The 19,561-nt window shown below is 38.8% G+C and overlaps 1 protein-coding gene and 1 pseudogene across 2 annotated transcripts in view; one reads left to right on the top strand and one right to left on the bottom strand.

Moving 5' to 3' along the window:
* Positions 1 to 19,561, bottom strand: part of SNX25 (sorting nexin 25) — a 124,016-nt gene that overhangs the window by 93,353 nt on the left and 11,102 nt on the right. For both annotated transcript variants that reach the window (XM_040643392.1, XM_040643393.1), the window contains exon 2: positions 4,289 to 4,373. In XM_040643392.1, the coding sequence (XP_040499326.1) occupies positions 4,289 to 4,373 (85 nt within the window). The remainder of the gene's footprint in view (positions 1 to 4,288; positions 4,374 to 19,561) is intronic.
* Positions 5,888 to 5,985, top strand: LOC121105671 (annotated as a pseudogene).

Below are 19,561 nucleotides of genomic sequence, written 5' to 3'. Positions count from 1 at the left end.
AAAAGACGGAAGCAACCCAGATATCCATCAGTGGATGAATGGGTAAAGAAATTGTGGTTACAGGGGGCGCCTGGCTGGCTCAGTTAGTAAGAGGATGCGACTCTTGATCACGGGTCTGTAAATTGAAGCCCCACATTGGGTGGAGAGCTTACTTAAGAAAATAAAGAAATATGTTTTTAGATGTGGTTATGTACGTAAAATGGAATATTATTCAACCTTAAAAAGGAAGAAAATTCTGACATATCCTACAAACATGGATTAACCTTGAGAACACGATGTTAAGTAAATATGCTAAACACAAAAGGACAAATACCATATGACCTCATTTATATGTAGTCCCTAGAGTCAAATTCGTGGAGACAGAAAGTAGAATGGTGATTACCAGGATCTGGGGGAAGAGAGGAGTAGGTATTGTAGTTTAATAGGTACAGAATTTCAGTCTTGCAAGATGAAAAGAGTTCTAAAGACTTTATACAGCAATGAAAATGTACTTAACACTACTGAACAGTACACTTAAAAACGGTTAAGATGGTAAATTTCACATTATGTGTATTTTACCACAATTAAAAGAAAAAGAGAAAAGAGTTCCAATTCCAGGAATGGTGGACTAACTTGTATCAGACAACCTTCCTACAGAAAACCATTACGGACTCCAGTTAAAGAACTATTTAAAGGCACTGGAGAGAGGGGCCTCTGGGTGGCTTAGTTGAGCATCTGCATTTGGCTCAGGTCATGATCCCAGGACGCTGGAATCAAGCCCACATCGGGCTCCCTGTTCAGTGGGGAGCCTGCCTCTCCCCCTGCTGCTCCCCCTGCTTGTGCTGTCTGTCCCTCACTCTGTCAAATAAAGAAAGAAAATATTTTAAATTTAAAAAAATGTTAAATAAGTAAAGGCACTGGAGAGCAAAGTGAGAGAAACTGAAGGGAAAATCTGCCCTTGATAAAAGGGTCTAGAGCTTGTACGAACCACATTTATGTAACTTTCCCCTGAAGCACTCAATGGTCTTAGAGGCACAAGGCAGTTCAAACTTAGACTGAACATCTGTATATTTTTTTAACATAAGATATCAGAAAACAGAGTTAGGAACTGCCAAAGCAGCTGAAAATAAGGGCAGGAAACACAAATAAGACGGAGCCACAAAATCTGGATTACAAACTCTTAAACCCACTGCTGACTCTGCCCTACACATGTATGGAGGTAAGACTGTAAGCAGACCAGCTCAGAGCAACAGCCGGAAGACTGGAAGAGCTGAGCAGATTCTCTGACCACTGTCCAACAGAGAGAGACAGAGTCTGGAGCTGGAGTCCTGTCCAGTTAGAGGTGTGACCATGGACTTTCCATTGAGACTGTGTAAGGAACATGAACTAGATGACTTCAGCCTATGTCCTGGGACTGAGGGATTCACCCTAGACCTAGGACAAAATCCAAGCAGACCTGCCCTAAAAATATGTGTAAAACCAAGTATCCTCAAGGTGGACAGTCAAAAATTAAGCGGCATACTAGACCAAAAACTAACACTCTTCGGAGGAAGATAACAGAAACTAGAATGTCCAGAAAGTAACATCCACATATTTCAGGATACAATAAAAAATAAGGAGACCTGAGAAGAAACCCCCCCCCCCCACCAAAAGTAACACATACTTTAGAGAAAAACCAGTGGATAGAAACCAACTCCAAGATGGCCTAGATTTTGGACTTCACATACAGAGACTTTAAATCAACTATATAAATATGTTCAAGAAATTCAAGATGGTCATAATAAGTGACAGATGGGGAAATCTCAGCAGAGAACCAAATAAAAATTCTACAAAGAGGACACCGGGGTGGCTCAGTTGGTTAAGCATCTGCCTTCGGCTCAGGTCATGATCCTAGGGTCCTGGGATCAAGTCCTGCATCAGGCTCCTAGCTCAGCAGGGAGCCTGCTTCTTTCTCTGCCTGCTGCTCCCCCTGCTTGTGCTCTCTCTCTCTCTGACAAATAAATAAGTAAAATCTTTAAAGAAAAAAAAATTCTAGACAGGAGAAGTACAATATTTGAAATTTAAAAATTCACTGGATACACTATAGATTTAAAATGACAGAAAAACAGTCAGTGAACTTAAAGACAGATGAATAAAAATTATCCTATCTAGAGAACAGAAAGAAAAAAGAATTAGTAAATTAGAGGTCATCAAAATTAAAAACTTCTGCTCAAAGACAACATTAAAAAAATAAAAGGTAATTTACAAACTGGGAGAAAGTATTCACTGTATCTGTATCTAACAAAAGATGTGAATCCAGAATCTATCTTTAAAAACATTCCTACAAATTAATTATAAGTTAAATAAAGATTTGACCAGACACATCACAAACGAAGATATGGAAACTGTCAATAATCACATGTCAGGATGCTCAACATCCTTAGTTACCACAGGTATGCAATTTAAGGTCACAGTAAGATTCTGTTCTATATTTATCAGAATAGTTTAGATAGAACGAATGACAACAGTAAATACTGGTGATAATGTAAAACAATTGGAATGGTCATACACAGTGACAGTCTAAATAAAGATATCATCACTTTACAATATTATCTGACAACTTCTCATAAAGTTAAACATACAACTTACCCTAGGCCTGGCAATTCTACTCCTTGGAATTTGTCCAAGACACATGAAAACATACGTCCACAAAAATACTTGTTTATAGCAACTTTATCCAGTGTTTCAAAAATTTAGAAACAACCCAGATGTCCAAAAGAGAAAGGATAACTATATTGTGACACAGTCATATTAGTATAATGGAATACTACTCAGTAGAAATAGCAAAGTATGAACTGATACGAACAAATGACAAATCTTAAAAACATGCTGAGGAAAGAGGCCAGGCATAAAAGACTACATCTTGTATGATTCCATTTCTATAAGGTTTAAGAACAGGCAACACTAATCTATAGTGACAGAAATTAGAACAAGGGAAGGTGGGTTAGATTAGAGGGGGACAGGAGGCAAACTTTCTGTAATGATAGAAATGTTCTTTAGTTTCACAGGGGTTCTGGTTACATGGTTATACACATTCATGAAAATTACTGAATTGTATGTACACTTAAGATTTGTGCATTTCAAAGTATGTAAATTTTACCTCAATAAAAGGAATTAAGAATTATTTTTAAACCATGATTTTGAGATTATGAATAAAAATTATTGGATTTTAAATTTGGCTTTTATCAAAGTCATCACACTTTACTAATAGAAATATTTTAAAAGCTTAATTAGTCCCCAAAGTTCAAAAATTTTATGAATGCACACAATTTCAGACTGTCTCTGTACTTACACAGTGCTCATCTTCTAATTTTAATACAGTGATTTCTGTGAACTATGCAAGTAAACACACTTGCTATGTACGTATCACTCAGTTCTCTCGACTTCATATCTAACATTCCATATTCACTTGAAAAACACAGATTTTTTTCTGCACTTCTAACTGAAATTGTGTGTTTCGAAATTTGATTTTAAAAATATTATTTGGGGGCACCTGGGTGGCACAGCGGTTAAGCGTCTGCCTTCGGCTCAGGGCGTGATCCCGGCGTTATGGGATCGAGCCCCACATCAGGCTCCTCTGCTAGGAGCCTGCTTCTTCCTCTCCCACTCCCCCTGCTTGTGTTCCCTCTCTCGCTGGCTGTCTCTATCTCTGTCGAATAAATAAATAAAATCTTTAAAAAAAATTTTTTTAAATAAAAATAAAAATATTATTTGAACTTTAATTTGATCATCAAAATGTATCTTTTCAACTTTAATATTTCTAAGTACAACTCCTGATTTCCACTTCTACATGTAACAATACCATGACGTCGGCAACCTACTTTCGACCTTGCTCAATACCAGTTCTACTGACATGTCCTTCATTCTTTAGGAAGCCTGACCGCTATACCCCTTAGTTTGTTTAACTGATTGGTCGATAAGTGAGCCTGAGTGCACTCATCCCTAACACACCTTCTGTAAGTTTTATCTAAAAGAAAAAAATGCTTCCTAATACCTATTTTAGATAACAGAGAACAGATCCTTGTTTCATATGGTGGAACTAGCTACACATGGCCGGTCAGCTTCATGTGACCTGAAAATCCTACTTAATAAATGTTTAAATCCTATCCATTCAACTAAAATATGGATGTATTTATTCAGTCATCATAAAAATTCCTAACGCTACACACAGACAAGAAGGATAGATAAATTTGTTAGAGATTACAATTTTCCCTTTAGAACATAATGAATTGCTTTACATGGTAATTACATGCTCTCGTTTAATCCTTACCTTCTTTCAGAGCTTTGTCCATATTATGAGAAATCACTACCCTTCTAGACTGAATGGACTCATGTGAATTTCCATACACAGAACTCTGAAATGCAAAGGAAAAAAAAACACAGATTACTGAACGAATAAATTATATAAAAAATAAAACCAAAGTATGAAATACCATTTAAATAAGCTTTAAGATATTGCCTAATAGATTATAAAGTTCTTCTGGAAAAGTTATTAAATGCTTGACATTGGTTAAGAAATTTTTGAATAGGGGCACCTGGGTAGCACAGCGGTTAAGCGTCTGCCTTCGGCTCAGGGCGTGATCCCGGCGTTGTGGGATCGAGCCCCACATCAGGCTCCTCTGCTATGAGCCTGCCTCTTCCTCTCCCACTCCCCCTGCTTGTGTCCCCTCTCTCGCTGGCTGTCTCTATCTCTGTCGAATAAATAAATAAAATCTTTAAAAAAAAAAAAAAAAAAAAAGAAATTTTTGAATAAGAAGGAAGGACTTTCCCTACCAGACAACAAGACAACCTAATGCCAGAGTAGGAATAAATGAATCAACAGAACAGTAGAAGTACAAAAACAAATGTATCTACACATGAGAATTAAGAACATAAGAAAATTTGACTATTGAATAAATGGTGTTGGGATAACTTAATATTCATGCATAAGAAAAGGTTACAGTCTTGCCTCATACTTTATATATAAATAATTCCCAATTGATAAAGAGCAAATTATTTTTTTAAACTAAAAAAAAGCGTTCAAAGGAAATAAGGGAGAAGCTGTGTATAATCTTGGGAGGGAGAAAGACACAAAATTCAAAAGCTCTAAAGAAAAAAAAACTGACAAATATCACTATAGATATAGAAAACTCCTGTTTGGCAAAAGATACTAAGAAATACAAATGATAGAGCAGGAGATAGTATCTGCAACATATATAACAAAGGACTATGATTTAACATATACAGAGCTCCTCAGAAAAATAGCTAAAAACCAAGAAATTAAAAGATCATATCATATAAAATAAACAAATACCAATAAATATATGAAAAGAATATGCAACCTCCCTTTTAGGGAAATACAAATTTGAGCAATGAGGTATCATCAAACTGCCAAAGCAGGGGGAACGATGCATACTGTCTAATACCGGCAAAGATACACAGAAATACTCGTTTTCATACATTGTTGTGGGGAAAGTCCATTTCTATGAGCTACAATTTCATTTAGCAATTCTTTTTTTTTTTAAGATTTTATTTATTAATTTGACAGAGAGAAACAGCCAGCGAGAGAGGGAACACAAGCAGGGGGGTTGGGAGAGGAAGAAGCAGGCTCCCAGCGGAGGAGCCTGATGTGGGGCTCGATCCCAGAACACCGGGATCACGCCCTGAACCGAAGGCAGATGCTTAACGACTGCGCCACCCAGGCGCCCCTCATTTAGCAATTCTACTCCTTGGAATCCAACTAATGGAAATACTTGCACATATGCAAAAAAGTATACATACAAAGAATTTCACTGCTGTATTGACTTAAAGGGCAAAAAATTGGAAAAAACCCAAATATCAATAGTCAGAGTTCAATTATGGTACACCCATATTTTAGAATATAATGCAGCCATTAAAAACAATGAATTAGCTGGAATGATACAGAGAAGATTAGTATGGCCCATGTGCAAGAATGACATGCAAATCTGTGAAGCATTCCACAAAAAGAAAGAGAAAGAAAGAAAGAAAGAAAGAAAGAAAGAAAGAAAGAAAGAAAGAAAGAGATAAATAAATTAGGGATGCATATACTCTCATGGAAATATTTCGGAGCATATACATTTAAAAGTAGTTTCCTCTAGGCAGAGGCATAAGATTTTAACTTCTTACTCCATATATGTCTGTGTAACAGTAAATTTAAAAATTTTTAATTGTACAAAGACACTTGGCAAAAAAAAAAAAAAGGCAAGGGGGGAGAAACAACGTAAAGAATTAAAATCCTATCTAGCTAGTAAGACTTTATTAAAGATGAAATTTTCTTAGTTGGTCACATACCAAAGGGATCAAAAACGTGTATAATGTGATTGGGCCCACTTACTGGTATTGAAGGATAAAAAGAAACTAAGTAATATTAATAAAATGTAGAATACTTCTCTATGCATGAAAAATATTACACGTGCTTGATTAGCATTACCACATCATCAAGAAGATCCAAATGGCTAATATCACCATCACACTCAACCAACAAATAAACACGAGGAAATCACTCTGCTCTCAAGGCGGGCCACCCCAACACAATTGCAGTCCACCCCATGGCCCTGGGCCACCCAACCTGAAAGTGGAGAATTTCTAGTCCTTAGCTTAGCTTCACACTACCCATGGGTTAAGTGCCAAGAGTGTCATCCATTCTTGTTATTAAAAACAAAAAGCCATAGTTTTAAGATTCCTTAGTTGAACTACTTGTAAAAGCCTTAAGATATATGTGTTGCACTCATGAGGGGCGCCTGGGTGGCTCCATCAGTTGAACATCTGACTCTTGGTTTCAGCTCAGGCACCATCAAGAGATGGAGCCCTCACATCAGGCTCTGTGCTAGGTGGGGAAGCTGCTTTACTCCCTCTTCCTCTGCCCCTCCCCCTGCTCACACACACTCTCTCTCTCTCTCAAATAAATAAATCTTTTTTAAAAAAATGTATGTGCTGCAGTCATGAAAGAAAAGAATCCATTTGTGCTACGAATTAACGTAACATTCAACACTCTCCCAAGGAATTAAAAAAATTAAAAGAAAAACCTAAAATAATCATCATCCTATAGACAGAAGCCATTATTGCGTGAAAGAAATACACTCTCAACCACTTAAAACTATATTTTATTCTCTCAGTACCTTGCTATAAAATTAAAAGTCTATTTTACGTAATTTTTAAATTTAGTTTGCGAAAAAAAATGAGGAAATGAAAGGAATTTTAAAATTCTAGCAATTCTTAAAATATCAGACAGATATTTAAAAACTTGCACATTTCTGGGGACAGTTTTTTTAAGCTAACGCTTTTAGAGCACCGTTGCAATAAATAATGTTAATCATAATTTCTCAAGCCTTTGGCTTCCCAAATGTAGGTATGGTAGTTTTAGTACATAATACTAGTTGGATGATAAAACCAAAGCCAAACAACACTTATTTCAGACATTCCTGAATCTAGGTTCTTAAAATAGAAGCTGTCTTTAAGGGTTGGGAGAGAAGCAGGTATGAATGTGACTGACAGGCAGCACACACATATTTAAGCATATTCTGTGCTTATGTCTCTATCTTCACAAATTCCTCCAAAACTTAATTTTTTTCATTCTTACCTTTACTCTTTTTTGTTCCTAATTATGGCTTTACTACTTCTTGCTATCTGTCCACATACTCTTCTCCCTCTGCTTCATACTTAGATGGAATATATATATAAACATATGTTTGTCACTACTGACTATAGCTGAGTAAGTCCTTTACTCTCTTTAATCTAAAAAGCTTATGAAAATAATGTTCTTTATTTGGCTCCTTAAGTAAAATCTGTATTATTTTTTCTATCTGTTTTTCCAATTTGGGTTCTGGATGTCCCCACATCCCATCCCCCAGAGGTCACTGGCCCTTACTGGAAAGAAAAAAATTCTTCATCCCTATCCCATCCCCACAGCCTGATGGAGATTCTCTGAGTAAGAGGAACAGGAAGATTTAAAAAAAAAAAAAAAAAAAAAAATCATGGGCTCAAAATAACTGGGAAGCCATGCATGAAAATTCCTTTTTTAAGGATTTAATGTTTATGGAGCCAGAATCTCCTCATCTCTAAATTACTACACAAGTATAAGTTAGTCACTGTCACACATAACCCTATTTCTTTTAGATTACAAATATGCAATTTACTAATCCTTATCCCAAGGTGGAGAAACAAAAGAGAAAGGGAAGAAGGGAGGAAAGGGGAGAAAGCTAGCTAGCTGCAACAAATGCAAAATTTGAATAAATTCCTGTGGCTCAGAGGACAGTTGAGCCAAAATTATCTTCATTTCCCTTCTATTTATAGGTTTGAAAAAACAAACTCCTCATGGCAGAGACTTCCCCAAAAGACTTATTCTTTAAGGCAAATGCTAACTTGCCCTAACTGTGCTGCCACAGGCCTCGTTCCGCAAGGAAAGCCTACTTCTTCCTGACAGTCACTTTCCTAAAATGCCAGCACTGGGAAACAGGAAATAAAAATGTCTGTACTTTTCCCACTGCAACAAAGTGCTAGAAATAAATCTTCAGTAAGATTTCAAATCCAGAAATTAGGACTTTGAATGTAGTCTGACCACTCAGCTCTCATTAAAGTTTTTAGTATCCATACCACACTATTAATTCATAAAAGCTTTTGGTTAACCAGGACCCCTGTCAGGTAAAAAATACACCTTGTTTTTTATGTAATTGAAATAAATGAACTCTGTCTTCATTTAAGATATAAATCTAGCTTAAAATGTACTTGAGTTCATTTTTAATCACTCAGTGAGTTCTCTGAAGAGAAAATGAGGCCCCAACATATAATCGCTCATTTAAAAAATGTTTTGGGATGCCTGGGTGGCTCAGTCGTTAAGTGTGTGCCTTTGGCTCAGATCACGATCCCAGTGTCTTGGGATCGAGTCCCACATCAGCCTCCTTACTCGGCGGGGAGCCTGCTTCTCACCCTGCTTGTGCTCTCTGTCTCTCTCTCTGACAAATAAATAAATAAAATCTTAAAAAAAAATGTTTTCAAAAGACAGGGCAAAACCAGAAAGCTTTTCTTTAATATATGTAACTGAAATCCCCAAGCATCAAGGAGCAGATACTGTATCAATAAACCCTTTATTGAGTACATATCAGCTTTCTGTTCACTTCTGAAGATCAGCTTTTAGTCTATAGCCAAAATAAACTCAGACTGTCAGTGTCAGAGCTACAGAAACTCTCTCCTGAGGAAGCAACATCCAGAGAGAACCCATGTGGAGAGACCTGGGTACTCCGACATCATTAGCAACTAAACAACCAGAAACCACCTGGAATCCAGCCAAGACATGTACCTCATTGTCCATCATTTATAAGCACGACATCTCTTACTCACTGTGTTGCTTCCTGTGGGAGCAAAACGGGGCCAAGCCCGCCAGCCCATGACCCGGAAATGCCTTCACGCCCATCACCCGGGCTACTCAAATAAACAAGGGCCGCTCTGCTTGTTCTCCCCTTCAATGTATGCTTATACCGTGGGGAAAAATTTTTAACTGTATTTTAGTCTATTTTAAAAAGAAAAACAGTTGCACAGAGTTCAAAGAGTAATGGGTCTAATTTCTTATAAAGTACCAAAACAGTGATTTATCTCAGGAAAACAAACACAAACCCCTGATCACCACCATTAACCACGTGGAGCTGTCACACGGCTGAGTCTTTCCAAGTATTCTCAGCATCTGACAACTCCTGGGATCCCATGACTAATATTATCATTCTCAAATTATGTTATTTTCAAAACCATGGCTCCTTTCAAGCCGATCATTTTCTGCCTCAGCCTCAAAAGAAATTTCTCTAAAACCAAAGAAATGTGAGAATCAGACAGAGCCTTCCTCAGAAGATAAGGGACTGAGCAACTTGAAAGGCTATCTCAAGAAGATAGGATAAAAAACTTGAAAATCCATCTCATTTGACTAAGACACTGACAAAAGACTGTGACAGGAGCAATAAAAGTCGGGCCTAACACCGAAGCTGAGTAGCCACGTTACAGAGCTTTGGGGGCAGCAGGGCAGAGTAGAGAACACCGGCTCTAGAGTCCGTCCAACAGCGCGTTTTACTCATGGTACATCCTGGACCCAGACACTTCCCTCTCTAGCTTCAGCGCACTTAGAACACCTCAGAGGATTAAATAACTAATACCAGGGGTCCAAAACTGAAAAAGACAACAGGAGCCTGGTCAGGAATGTAAATGAGTGGACGGGTTGCCACCGCTGTACAGCTAGATGCTCCAACCCTTGTCAACAAAACACGCAAATCGAAAGCTCAGATGTTATCTCCGAGTAATTCTCTTATTCCAAACACTGTGGGCTTACACTGTTGGGGCCAAAAACCGTGAGCCTCGTTCAAACCATGGGCCTCTACTCTCTAATTGCCGGACCCAGAAAGCACTTAGCAGAGTGCCTGGCATCTAATAGCAAAGTAGAGCTATTGTCACTAATAAAACTCAACATGTTACCACCTTTCAACAAACTGGGGCCAATCAGTGGGTTGGGTGGATGGCTGGTTGGTTGGTTTTCCGAAAGAAAAGGAATGGTAGAAATGAAAGTACAAAAGAAGGGCTGAAAAGTCAAGTAACGGGAAAATAAGACACAACATAATAAAACATATTGTTCTTGAAATATTTTTGCCTTTGAGGCTATACTATAAAGGGAGGAAAGTGTACATTTCCTGAAGATGTTCCACAGTGTATGCGCCTTTACACTTTCGATTACTGGTGAAGTATTTGAGTATTCAAACAAAACCTGGTCTGATCAGAAGCCAGTCTCCTGGATTGTGCTTGATAATGTTTAATCATGAACTCAAAAAGGTCTCATTTTCTTTACTGATAAAAGAAAACTGTCAAACACATACACGGAGAGGTTACCATTAAGGGAGACTGTACTGACAGAAAGTGGTGGTATTTGTGTCTTTTTCCCCCCTCTTAACCAAGTATAATTTCTTTTTCAGATAGAAGAAAAAAAAAGCTTCTTTGAAATTCAAACCTACAAATGTTCTCATATTGTTTTTCTAAGATCCCAAACATGCTTTAATTTCTTTTTAAAATGCTATTTCCAATAATATAAAGAGCAGAGACACATTCTACATTATAGATGTAAAGAATTAAATTGACCCTAACACCATTAATCCAGAGATAATCATTATTGACATGTTGGTGTATTTCCTCTTAGTGGGTGACTCCAACGCTCACTATGTAACTTTGGGCAACTTATTTTTCTGTACCTCAATTTCTTCAACTCTAAAATAAAGATAACAATAGTATCTACCTCTTTGGGTGGATGAGAGCACTAAATGAGTTGATACCCATAAAGCACAAGAGTGCCTGGTAACACAATAGTAATTACAAATTATTATTGGTACTTTTTCCATTTGCACACTTATTAAAAGAAATTAGGATCACAGTATTCATACAGCTCTGCAACTGGCTTTTCACACTCATTACAAGCATCATTTATGAAATAAAAGATTTGGAATATATTGTTTTGAATGACTTCTACCACAATGAAACTATTCTATTACTTACTTTGTACATTTACTTTGTCTCACCACTTTTTTCCTATTTTAAATGAAAAAAATATTTTCATTCTACGCTACTGATCTAAGTATAGTATCACCAAAAACATCCTTAAAAAAATACTAAGTGTCTATTAAATACACAGTTGGATTTAGACTCTGTCCTTCAAAGGACTGTATACCTCAAGAATTGTGTGCTTCAGCGAGACTCTTTTATCAGCTAAGAACAAACTGAAGGAACAACAGGGCATGGTGGGAGGGTGTAAGGGATGCTCTGAAGCACAAACCACGCAAAGGTGAACTGAAAAAATCCCTTCCCAGCCTCTCCAGCCAACCCTAAACTATGTACCTTGAAAGCCCAGTGCTGCAGGGCACTTCCAGACAGGGAAATGAGGAAGAGACACAGTGGCAGGAGCAAGTCAGGGCCTTCTCTAGCCTGAGGAATACTCTGGCAGTAAAGCCATCTTAGCCTCCAGAAATATAAATCCGTATTGTGATTTTACCTAAAATGAACTTGGCAAGAGATGAATGGTAGATTAGATTATCAGTAGCTTCTGTAGCTTATTATACCATTTATCAAAGTATTATTGCGTCAGGCTAAAGGCCAACCCTGCCTGCATGCATCAAATGCAGGAATCGGGGTTCTGTTTCTATTTCTATAATGAAAAATCTTCCGTTGGGATAGATCTGAGACTAGATCCTACGAAGGAGTATGAAATCAGATCTTTTCCCTGAACAAATATGAAATTCAAATGTACTTTATGCTGGGGCACAATCCCCCTGTTATTACTATGGCAAAAGCATAGGACATGACATTACAATGGCTAGAGCACTAAATTAAGACCCAGAAAACGTAGGCTGTAGTTGGTTCTTTGCCATTTTCTTGCTGAGTCCTAGTGAACATATCCACCTGTCTGAGATTTAATTCAATTTAAATAATTTCTGCTCTATTTATTTTAAAAGATTATTCTGCATTTCAAGAAGGATAATGGATGTGAATGTGCTTTAAAAGCAGTTTACAAATATAGGTTCTCATTACAGTTCCAAGAGTCATGGTCTAATTTTTTTTACTATGTTAATTTCCTTCCCCCCAAAATAATTATGAGCTCTATTACATGTGATTTGTATTACAACCTTCCATGCTTTCAGGTCTTACTGTCCCAAGCAGATTTCCTGGTTAATAATCTCCTTTCCAGGAGAAAAATGAATATTTCTCTATTAACTGATCAAAAGAAGTAGATTTTGAGGTAGGTTAAAATATTTAGGATTGTTTTTCCACTCAGTTGGAAGAATTAGACTAATGGGAAGAAAAATGTGTTTCATTTCTAATGTCAAGGACTCAAATCTGGAGATCCTTGGAAAACACACTTCATTTTAAGAGAAATTCAAGTAAATTTCAAATCAGACACAGATTCAGAAACTGAAATTCTAACATGCACTTGAAAGTACACAGACAGCAGCAGTTTGCCTAAATTGGCAAGTGTGGAACAGACACTGGGCTGGAAGGAGGAGAATGAGGAAAAGCAAATTGGCTTAGGAAGTGTAACTGAAAAATGACATTAGCTTTGTGCATTCCTGAAAAGGTTTGTGTAATAAAAATTCTGTAACCATTTTATCGCTGGCTTCCATTGTAATTTTGAGTTCATGAGGGAAATCACAGGCTTCCATGATCTGAATCACATTTCCATCCATTCATTCAATCATCTAACATTTACTGAGGATTCTGTGTGTCTGCTGCCACTTAGTTGGGTACTACAGAGACAAAGGAAAAGAAATTACATTTTCTGGGCTCATGGGCCTTAATCTATTCTTGACAGAAATTCACAATCAAATAAGAGAGGTGGCAAAAGGTTTGGGGGGGGAGCTACTGGAGAACGTAACAGCAAAAACATCTGTTGAGCCCTTACTGTTGTGCCACACCCTATACTAAGTACATTCTCGTTCAGTCCTCACAGTAACCCCCTGAGATCGTTAGTGTTATTCCCATTTTATGGATCAGGAAACCATTTTGAAGAGGGAGGCTATGCTGAGGAATTCTAATATTCTTCCTAGTCTGGTATCTTCTCTACATTTTGCTCTCCAGCCCAGGTCATGGAAGAAAAGTTACTCAACATACAGTCAACCCAGGAAATCATTTATAAGAATTTTAAAGTTCATATATATTGAAGTATATTATAAGAATTATTCTCATCTCATCAAAGTTCTTGCTGAAACCACTCACTACAAATGATAAAGGAGTCAGAGTGGTTACCTCTGCTTCATGTAACTCAACAAAAACATGAGTCACGTAGAATTGCTTTTTCCACAGAGATCTTTAGTAATGAAAGCAATCAGTGTTTTTTTTCTTAATATTCCATTACTGTCCTGAAATACCATAATACCATTATTAATTTGCTGGCTAGCTTTTAAATAAAAACCGATGATTGAATATTTAGTACATACCTAGTTGGAAAAATATCACATTAGTAATTTGATTCAGTAGAATCTCTATTTCCATAGTTCCCTTAAAGCAAAAAGCTGAGCTCCATGTGGAGTGGCCCAGATAACAAATATATACAAGATACTGAAATGTAGGAGATGAATTATTGCCATAAAAAATACTGGTTGTATAAAATTGAAAACACAACTAAATGGAAACTACTCAGAGGCTGACTTTTTCACCCCTTCTAACGGATGAGTAAAACTTAACTGTCCCAGCCTAGATCTAGATCATACAAATTATTTCTTCCATTCCTATCTAAAATAAATGTTGAAATTCAAGAAATAAAACTTCTTCTGAAAAGAAACATAGTATTAAAGATAGGCTTTTGCATAGCAGCCATTCCATCTTTGAGAAGAGGGGACATGCTGGTGCGTGTAGGTATATAAACATAGACAAATACCATATGTGGCTCTGAGTTTCCTTTGCCTTTGTTGACACCCAGAAGCCGCTATCCATTGCTTGAAAACACACCAACTTCGTTTTCAAGAATCATTTGGGGAATTTGCTCAAATGCAGATTTCTAGGTCCCATTCCCCAAAATTCTTAATTCAGAAAGCTTAAGGTGTGTCTTTGAAATAAGTACAATATTTTTAACAAAAATTCCTAAATTACTTATGGACCCTTAGACTACACTTTGAGAAAGGCTAAATGATCATGATAACAAAAGTTATGACCCCTGAAAAAAAACTAAGAAATGTTTTCCTATTCAGTAGATTTTAAGAGTATAGCAATCACTTTACATTAATTGGAAGCAGAATCACAGATTTACTCCTAACTTTGACTTTGCTCAGTTAACTGACATAATTATAGTATTTCATTTGTATTCTCAAAGAATTCTTTCTCCAACGAATTTCTATTCCACAATATTAACAAACCATTAATCACTGTAAGAGACAAGAAAAATCAGTTAAAGTAATAAGAGGTAGTTTAAATGCAGTTCTTGAATCAAAAATTATTGTATTCCTAGAATGGTCTACACTGAGTACAGGCACTGAATGAAACCATTCTTGGAAATTCGACTTGGCTAAAACACACTCCTCTGAAGAAAAATAACAACTCTATTACCTAACTTGTATTGCATTTAATTGGTAAAACCGCCCAAGTATAGTTCCAAGCAAATGCCATGAAGGACACTGGTATTGCCAGAGCTGGACTTGGGCAAAACAGTCAAGAGACAACAACCCCACTCTCTCCACCCTTAGCCTCTCCCATGTCTCTGATTTCATAATGTATAATGCAAGCTTTCTCCTCAGACAACATTTTACCAGAGAGCTTCTGAGGGCAACTCCTTCGTCACAAGAGAAACAGGAAGATGAACAACGTGGAACATCAGGGCACATCACATCCACAACACAGTGTCTTGCCTGCTCAGCTCCAGGACCCTCCTCTCCACTCCCCCTTTCTTGTGGCCACACCGAAGATTTTGGCATGACCTTTAGGAGACTGACAATCTCTTTGACCCTTCCCCTTTCTCTAAGCTCCCTCCTGGCCTCTGTTCCTTCCTTGGCTTAGCTGACACCTGAGCAACTCTCACTCATCAAGGATTCCTGCACCCTGGCCTGTCCCACATCCTGGCTCCTTCTTGGCTCCACTGCAGGAGCTGAGTGGTCCTCCTACAAAAATATCACAACCTTGGGGAGCCTGGGTGGTCAGTCGTTAAGCATCTGCCTTCGGCTCAGGGCGTGATCCCAGTGTTCTGGGATGAAGCCCCACATAGGGGTCCCTGCTCCACTGGAAGCCTGCTTCTTCCTCTCCCACTCCCCCTGCTTGTGTTCCCTCTTTTGCTGGCTCTCTCTCTCTCTCTCTCTCTGTCAAATAAATAAATAAAATCTTCAAAAAAAAATATCACAACCATGCCAGTGGGGGTCACCACGTTCTCCTGGCCTCCAACCTACATCTTGCCCTTAACTCTAAAACAATATGTCCACTTATTTTCGCTAGGCTTCCTCTCCCCTGTGTGGCAGTAGAGCATAAAAATTGAGAGGCTGGCTCCAGTGTCAGAAAAAGCCTGGATCCCTGGTTCACAAATTGACCTTTGGCAAGTCATTTAACCTCTTTAAAACAGTTTCCTGACCCATAAAATGAGGATAACAGTAACTATCTCATGGGGTCACTGTGAGGACTGAACGAGAATGTACTTAGTATAGGGCATGGGTACAAGACTAAGGGTTCAACAAATGTTTTTGCTGTTATATTTTCTCCAATAGGTTGTTTGTTTTTATTCCCAAACCTTTTACCACCTCTCTTGAAATCACCCTTTATATTTGTCATCCTCTTAACCATCCGCAATTAATTTTACTTCCTACTTACCAAGAAAGTAGGGGTCAGCTCGAAACATCTGAATTCCCTGCCAACCTCCTATGAGGATCTCTTATACTCTCCCCTGTGTTCCTCCTTCCCACTAGTCTCAAGCCTAAACCCTCTACCTGTGCTCTGGTCCCGTCTACCTGGACACCGCCCTACCAATCATCCTCTAGCTTGGAGACTTCCTCTCTACTTTTCAAGTTTCCCCTTTAACCCAGAAATGTGTTTACATCTCTCCACTCAATAAAAAGTGCCCCAAACACAAACACACTATCCTATAAATGCTGCCTTCTCTTCTTTCCTCCTCAGCCAAGCTTCTAGAGAGCACTGTCACATCCTGTCTCTTCTTCCTTACCTCCTGCTCACTCTTCACCTACAAGAATAACATTTCTGCCTCCACATCCACCTTTGCCTCCTCAAACACCACTGGCACAAGTCTCCAAAGACTTCCCAGTTGTCAAACCCAGTGGACGCCTCTTGGTCCTCCTTCTGGACCTCTCTGCTACACCTGTAACTACTTGCCATTGATTCCCTACTTCTCTCTCTCCTGCTCACTGTCCCGGAATGTTTCCTCTCCCACCTCAGTGAGCGGCTCCTCCTTCACCACCCTCTGGCTCCCTGGTTTCAACCATTACAGGCTATCCTCACCCACCTTGTAGTTTTAGCTACCATCTGTACCCTGACTGCCAACAAATCTACTTGCTTCATCTTGGCCTCTCCCTAAAATTACAGACCTGCATACCCAACTGCAGGCTGAACATATCCACAGGCCTCTCAAACTCTACATGGCAAAAACTCATTACCCTCCACCATTCAAAACCTGCACAAATGGCACCTGAAGCCATTCATCTACCCATGCCAGACCCTGGAATTAACCTAGACTTTTCCCTCTCCTCACTACAATTAATGTTTACTGGGCAGAACCAAGGGGCAGGTAAAGCTGACCGAGCGGGAGGGCAATTGAAATGGACCTTTAACAACAAGCAGAAGCAACTGTGTGGAAATGGGGACAGTGGCCTTCCCAGAGGCATGTGGGTGCTCACACATCCACCACACAAAGGTAAATTCAGGAACAGAGGTAGCTTTAAGAATGAGTGGAAGTGTGGAAGACAGGCTAAAAAGAGAGGTTAGCCCTAGTCACAAAGCCCTTTGAGGCGAAGTGAAATGCTCATTGTTTTGACTCTATTACATCTTTCCTTCCTAAAGGATCCACTCGGGTCACTCACAGAAATCCCGTCTCCCTTGCCAACAATTCATTAAGAATGGATACCTGCCCAAACCCAGCCAATAAGATGTGAAGGGAACACTGCCAGAGGCGTTTCTACTAACTTTTTCCTTGCTCTACAAAGGGACTTTCTTCCTCTGGATATCAACCTGCATGGCTGTGGCACCTGAGCCTGCTACAGTCATCTGGCCACAAGTCTGAGAGTTAATCCCCCTCAGGGAAGGGCAGAAAAATACAAAGAAACGGTGCTGGAGGCTTGACAGTCCCCACAAGGTGCCTGCCCTACACCTGGGCCTGTCCTACCTCCAGATTGTATATTATTTCTTAATACATCTCCTTATTTAAAAAAAAAAGGCGGGGATATAGGGATTGGTCACGTGTAGAAAACAGAGAATTAAGTACAATTTAACAGATTCCTTTACGATAGGATTTCTCAGAAGGTTAACACAATAATGCACATTATAAACCTTCAAGAACCGGGCACCTGGGTGGCTCAGTCGCTTAAGCCTCTGCCTTTGGCTCAGGTCATGATCCTGGGGTCCTGAGACTGAGCCCCGAGTCAGGCTCTCTGTTTGGTGGGGAATCTGCTTCTCCCTCTCCCTCTGCGCCTCCCCCAGGCTTGTGCTCTGGCGCTCTCTCTCTCTATATATATATCACTCTCTCTCAAATAAGTAAATAAAATCTTTTAAAAACAAATAAAGCTTCAAGAACTTAGTTTTTCAAATTATGTGACCAAACAAGCCTCTCATCCTGCCTCTTGTTTTTTGAAGTGTACATAAAAGCATTTCCCAGAATTAAGTATTTATGGATTATAGTTTAGAAAAGTGGCTTTTAGGGGGCGCCTGGGTAGCACAGTCGTTAAGCATCTGCCTTCGGCTCAGGGCGTGATCCTGGCGTTCCGAGATCAAGTCCCACATGGGCTCCTCCGCTGGGAGCCTGCTTCTTCCTCTCCCACTCCCCTGCTGTGTGCCTCTCTCGCTGGCTGTGTCTCTGTCACATAAATAAATAAAATCTTAAAAAAAAAGAAAAAAGAAATACTTCTGAAATTATAAAAAAAAAAAGTGGCTTTTACTAGAGCAGATGAGAAGACTGTATGACTGACTGTTATGATATAGTAAAGTGATGACAGTAAGACAGACACAGAAATGTGCTACGGGAATCCAGAGGCATCACTGCCCTTCTAGGAGGTTCTCACTCAGAATGGCAGATGGGTTTCACAGTATGTGCCAACTCTAGTAAATATTTAGTGGTTGCCTGGAATGCTATATTGAAAGGGATTCTGAGACCTCATCCAGATCCAGCAGAAGAACAGAAATAATGGCCTTACTTGATTAGCAATGATCGTCATGAGCACAGAAGGGGCAGTTGGTACATCATTCTATTCATCCTGAGACCTCTAAACTGACACTAATTCCTAAACAGATCCTAGAACCATCTCAAAGAATTTCAAATTTTTTTAAACCTGAATTAGGTGACACTAGTCTTTAATAATTAAAAGGGTAATAAAGTGGTTAAGTGTATAGACTCCAGAGTTAAGAGAGACCTTGGTTTAATTCTTAGTTCCTCCACTTGCTACATGGCCCGAGCACTTTATTCAGCTGCTCTAAACCTCAGTTTTCCCATCTGTAAAATGAATTAACAGTCCTACCTCACATGGAAGGTATAAAAATTAAATTGGGTAATAGATACATCTACCTGCATACAGTAAGTACAATAAATGTTAAGTTTAGCTACAACAGTTACTAAGGCATTCACTCTCTAACGTTCACATTGGGAGTCCTGTAGTGCACATATCTGTCCGCTGTATTCACAACCATGGAGTGGAGTGCAATGACTTCAATGGAGACCATAGAAACTATTTCCGTGAACCCGTGAACAATGCCAATGTAGGCTATGATAAGAAAGTGGCAAAGCTGAATACAAAGCACTGTTCAAAATAAGTGTTACTTGCCTTTAAGAAGTCATACAGAGTATATAAATCTAACAACTGGGTGAATTCTCTGCAAAAGACCGATCTCACACATA

Source organism: Ursus maritimus, unplaced genomic scaffold, assembly GCF_017311325.1.
Source record: "Ursus maritimus isolate PB19 unplaced genomic scaffold, ASM1731132v1 scaffold_28, whole genome shotgun sequence".
NCBI classification, from domain to species: Eukaryota; Metazoa; Chordata; class Mammalia; order Carnivora; family Ursidae; genus Ursus; species Ursus maritimus.
Note: the sequence above shows the minus strand (reverse complement) of the source record. Positions and strands in the feature narration are given on the sequence as shown.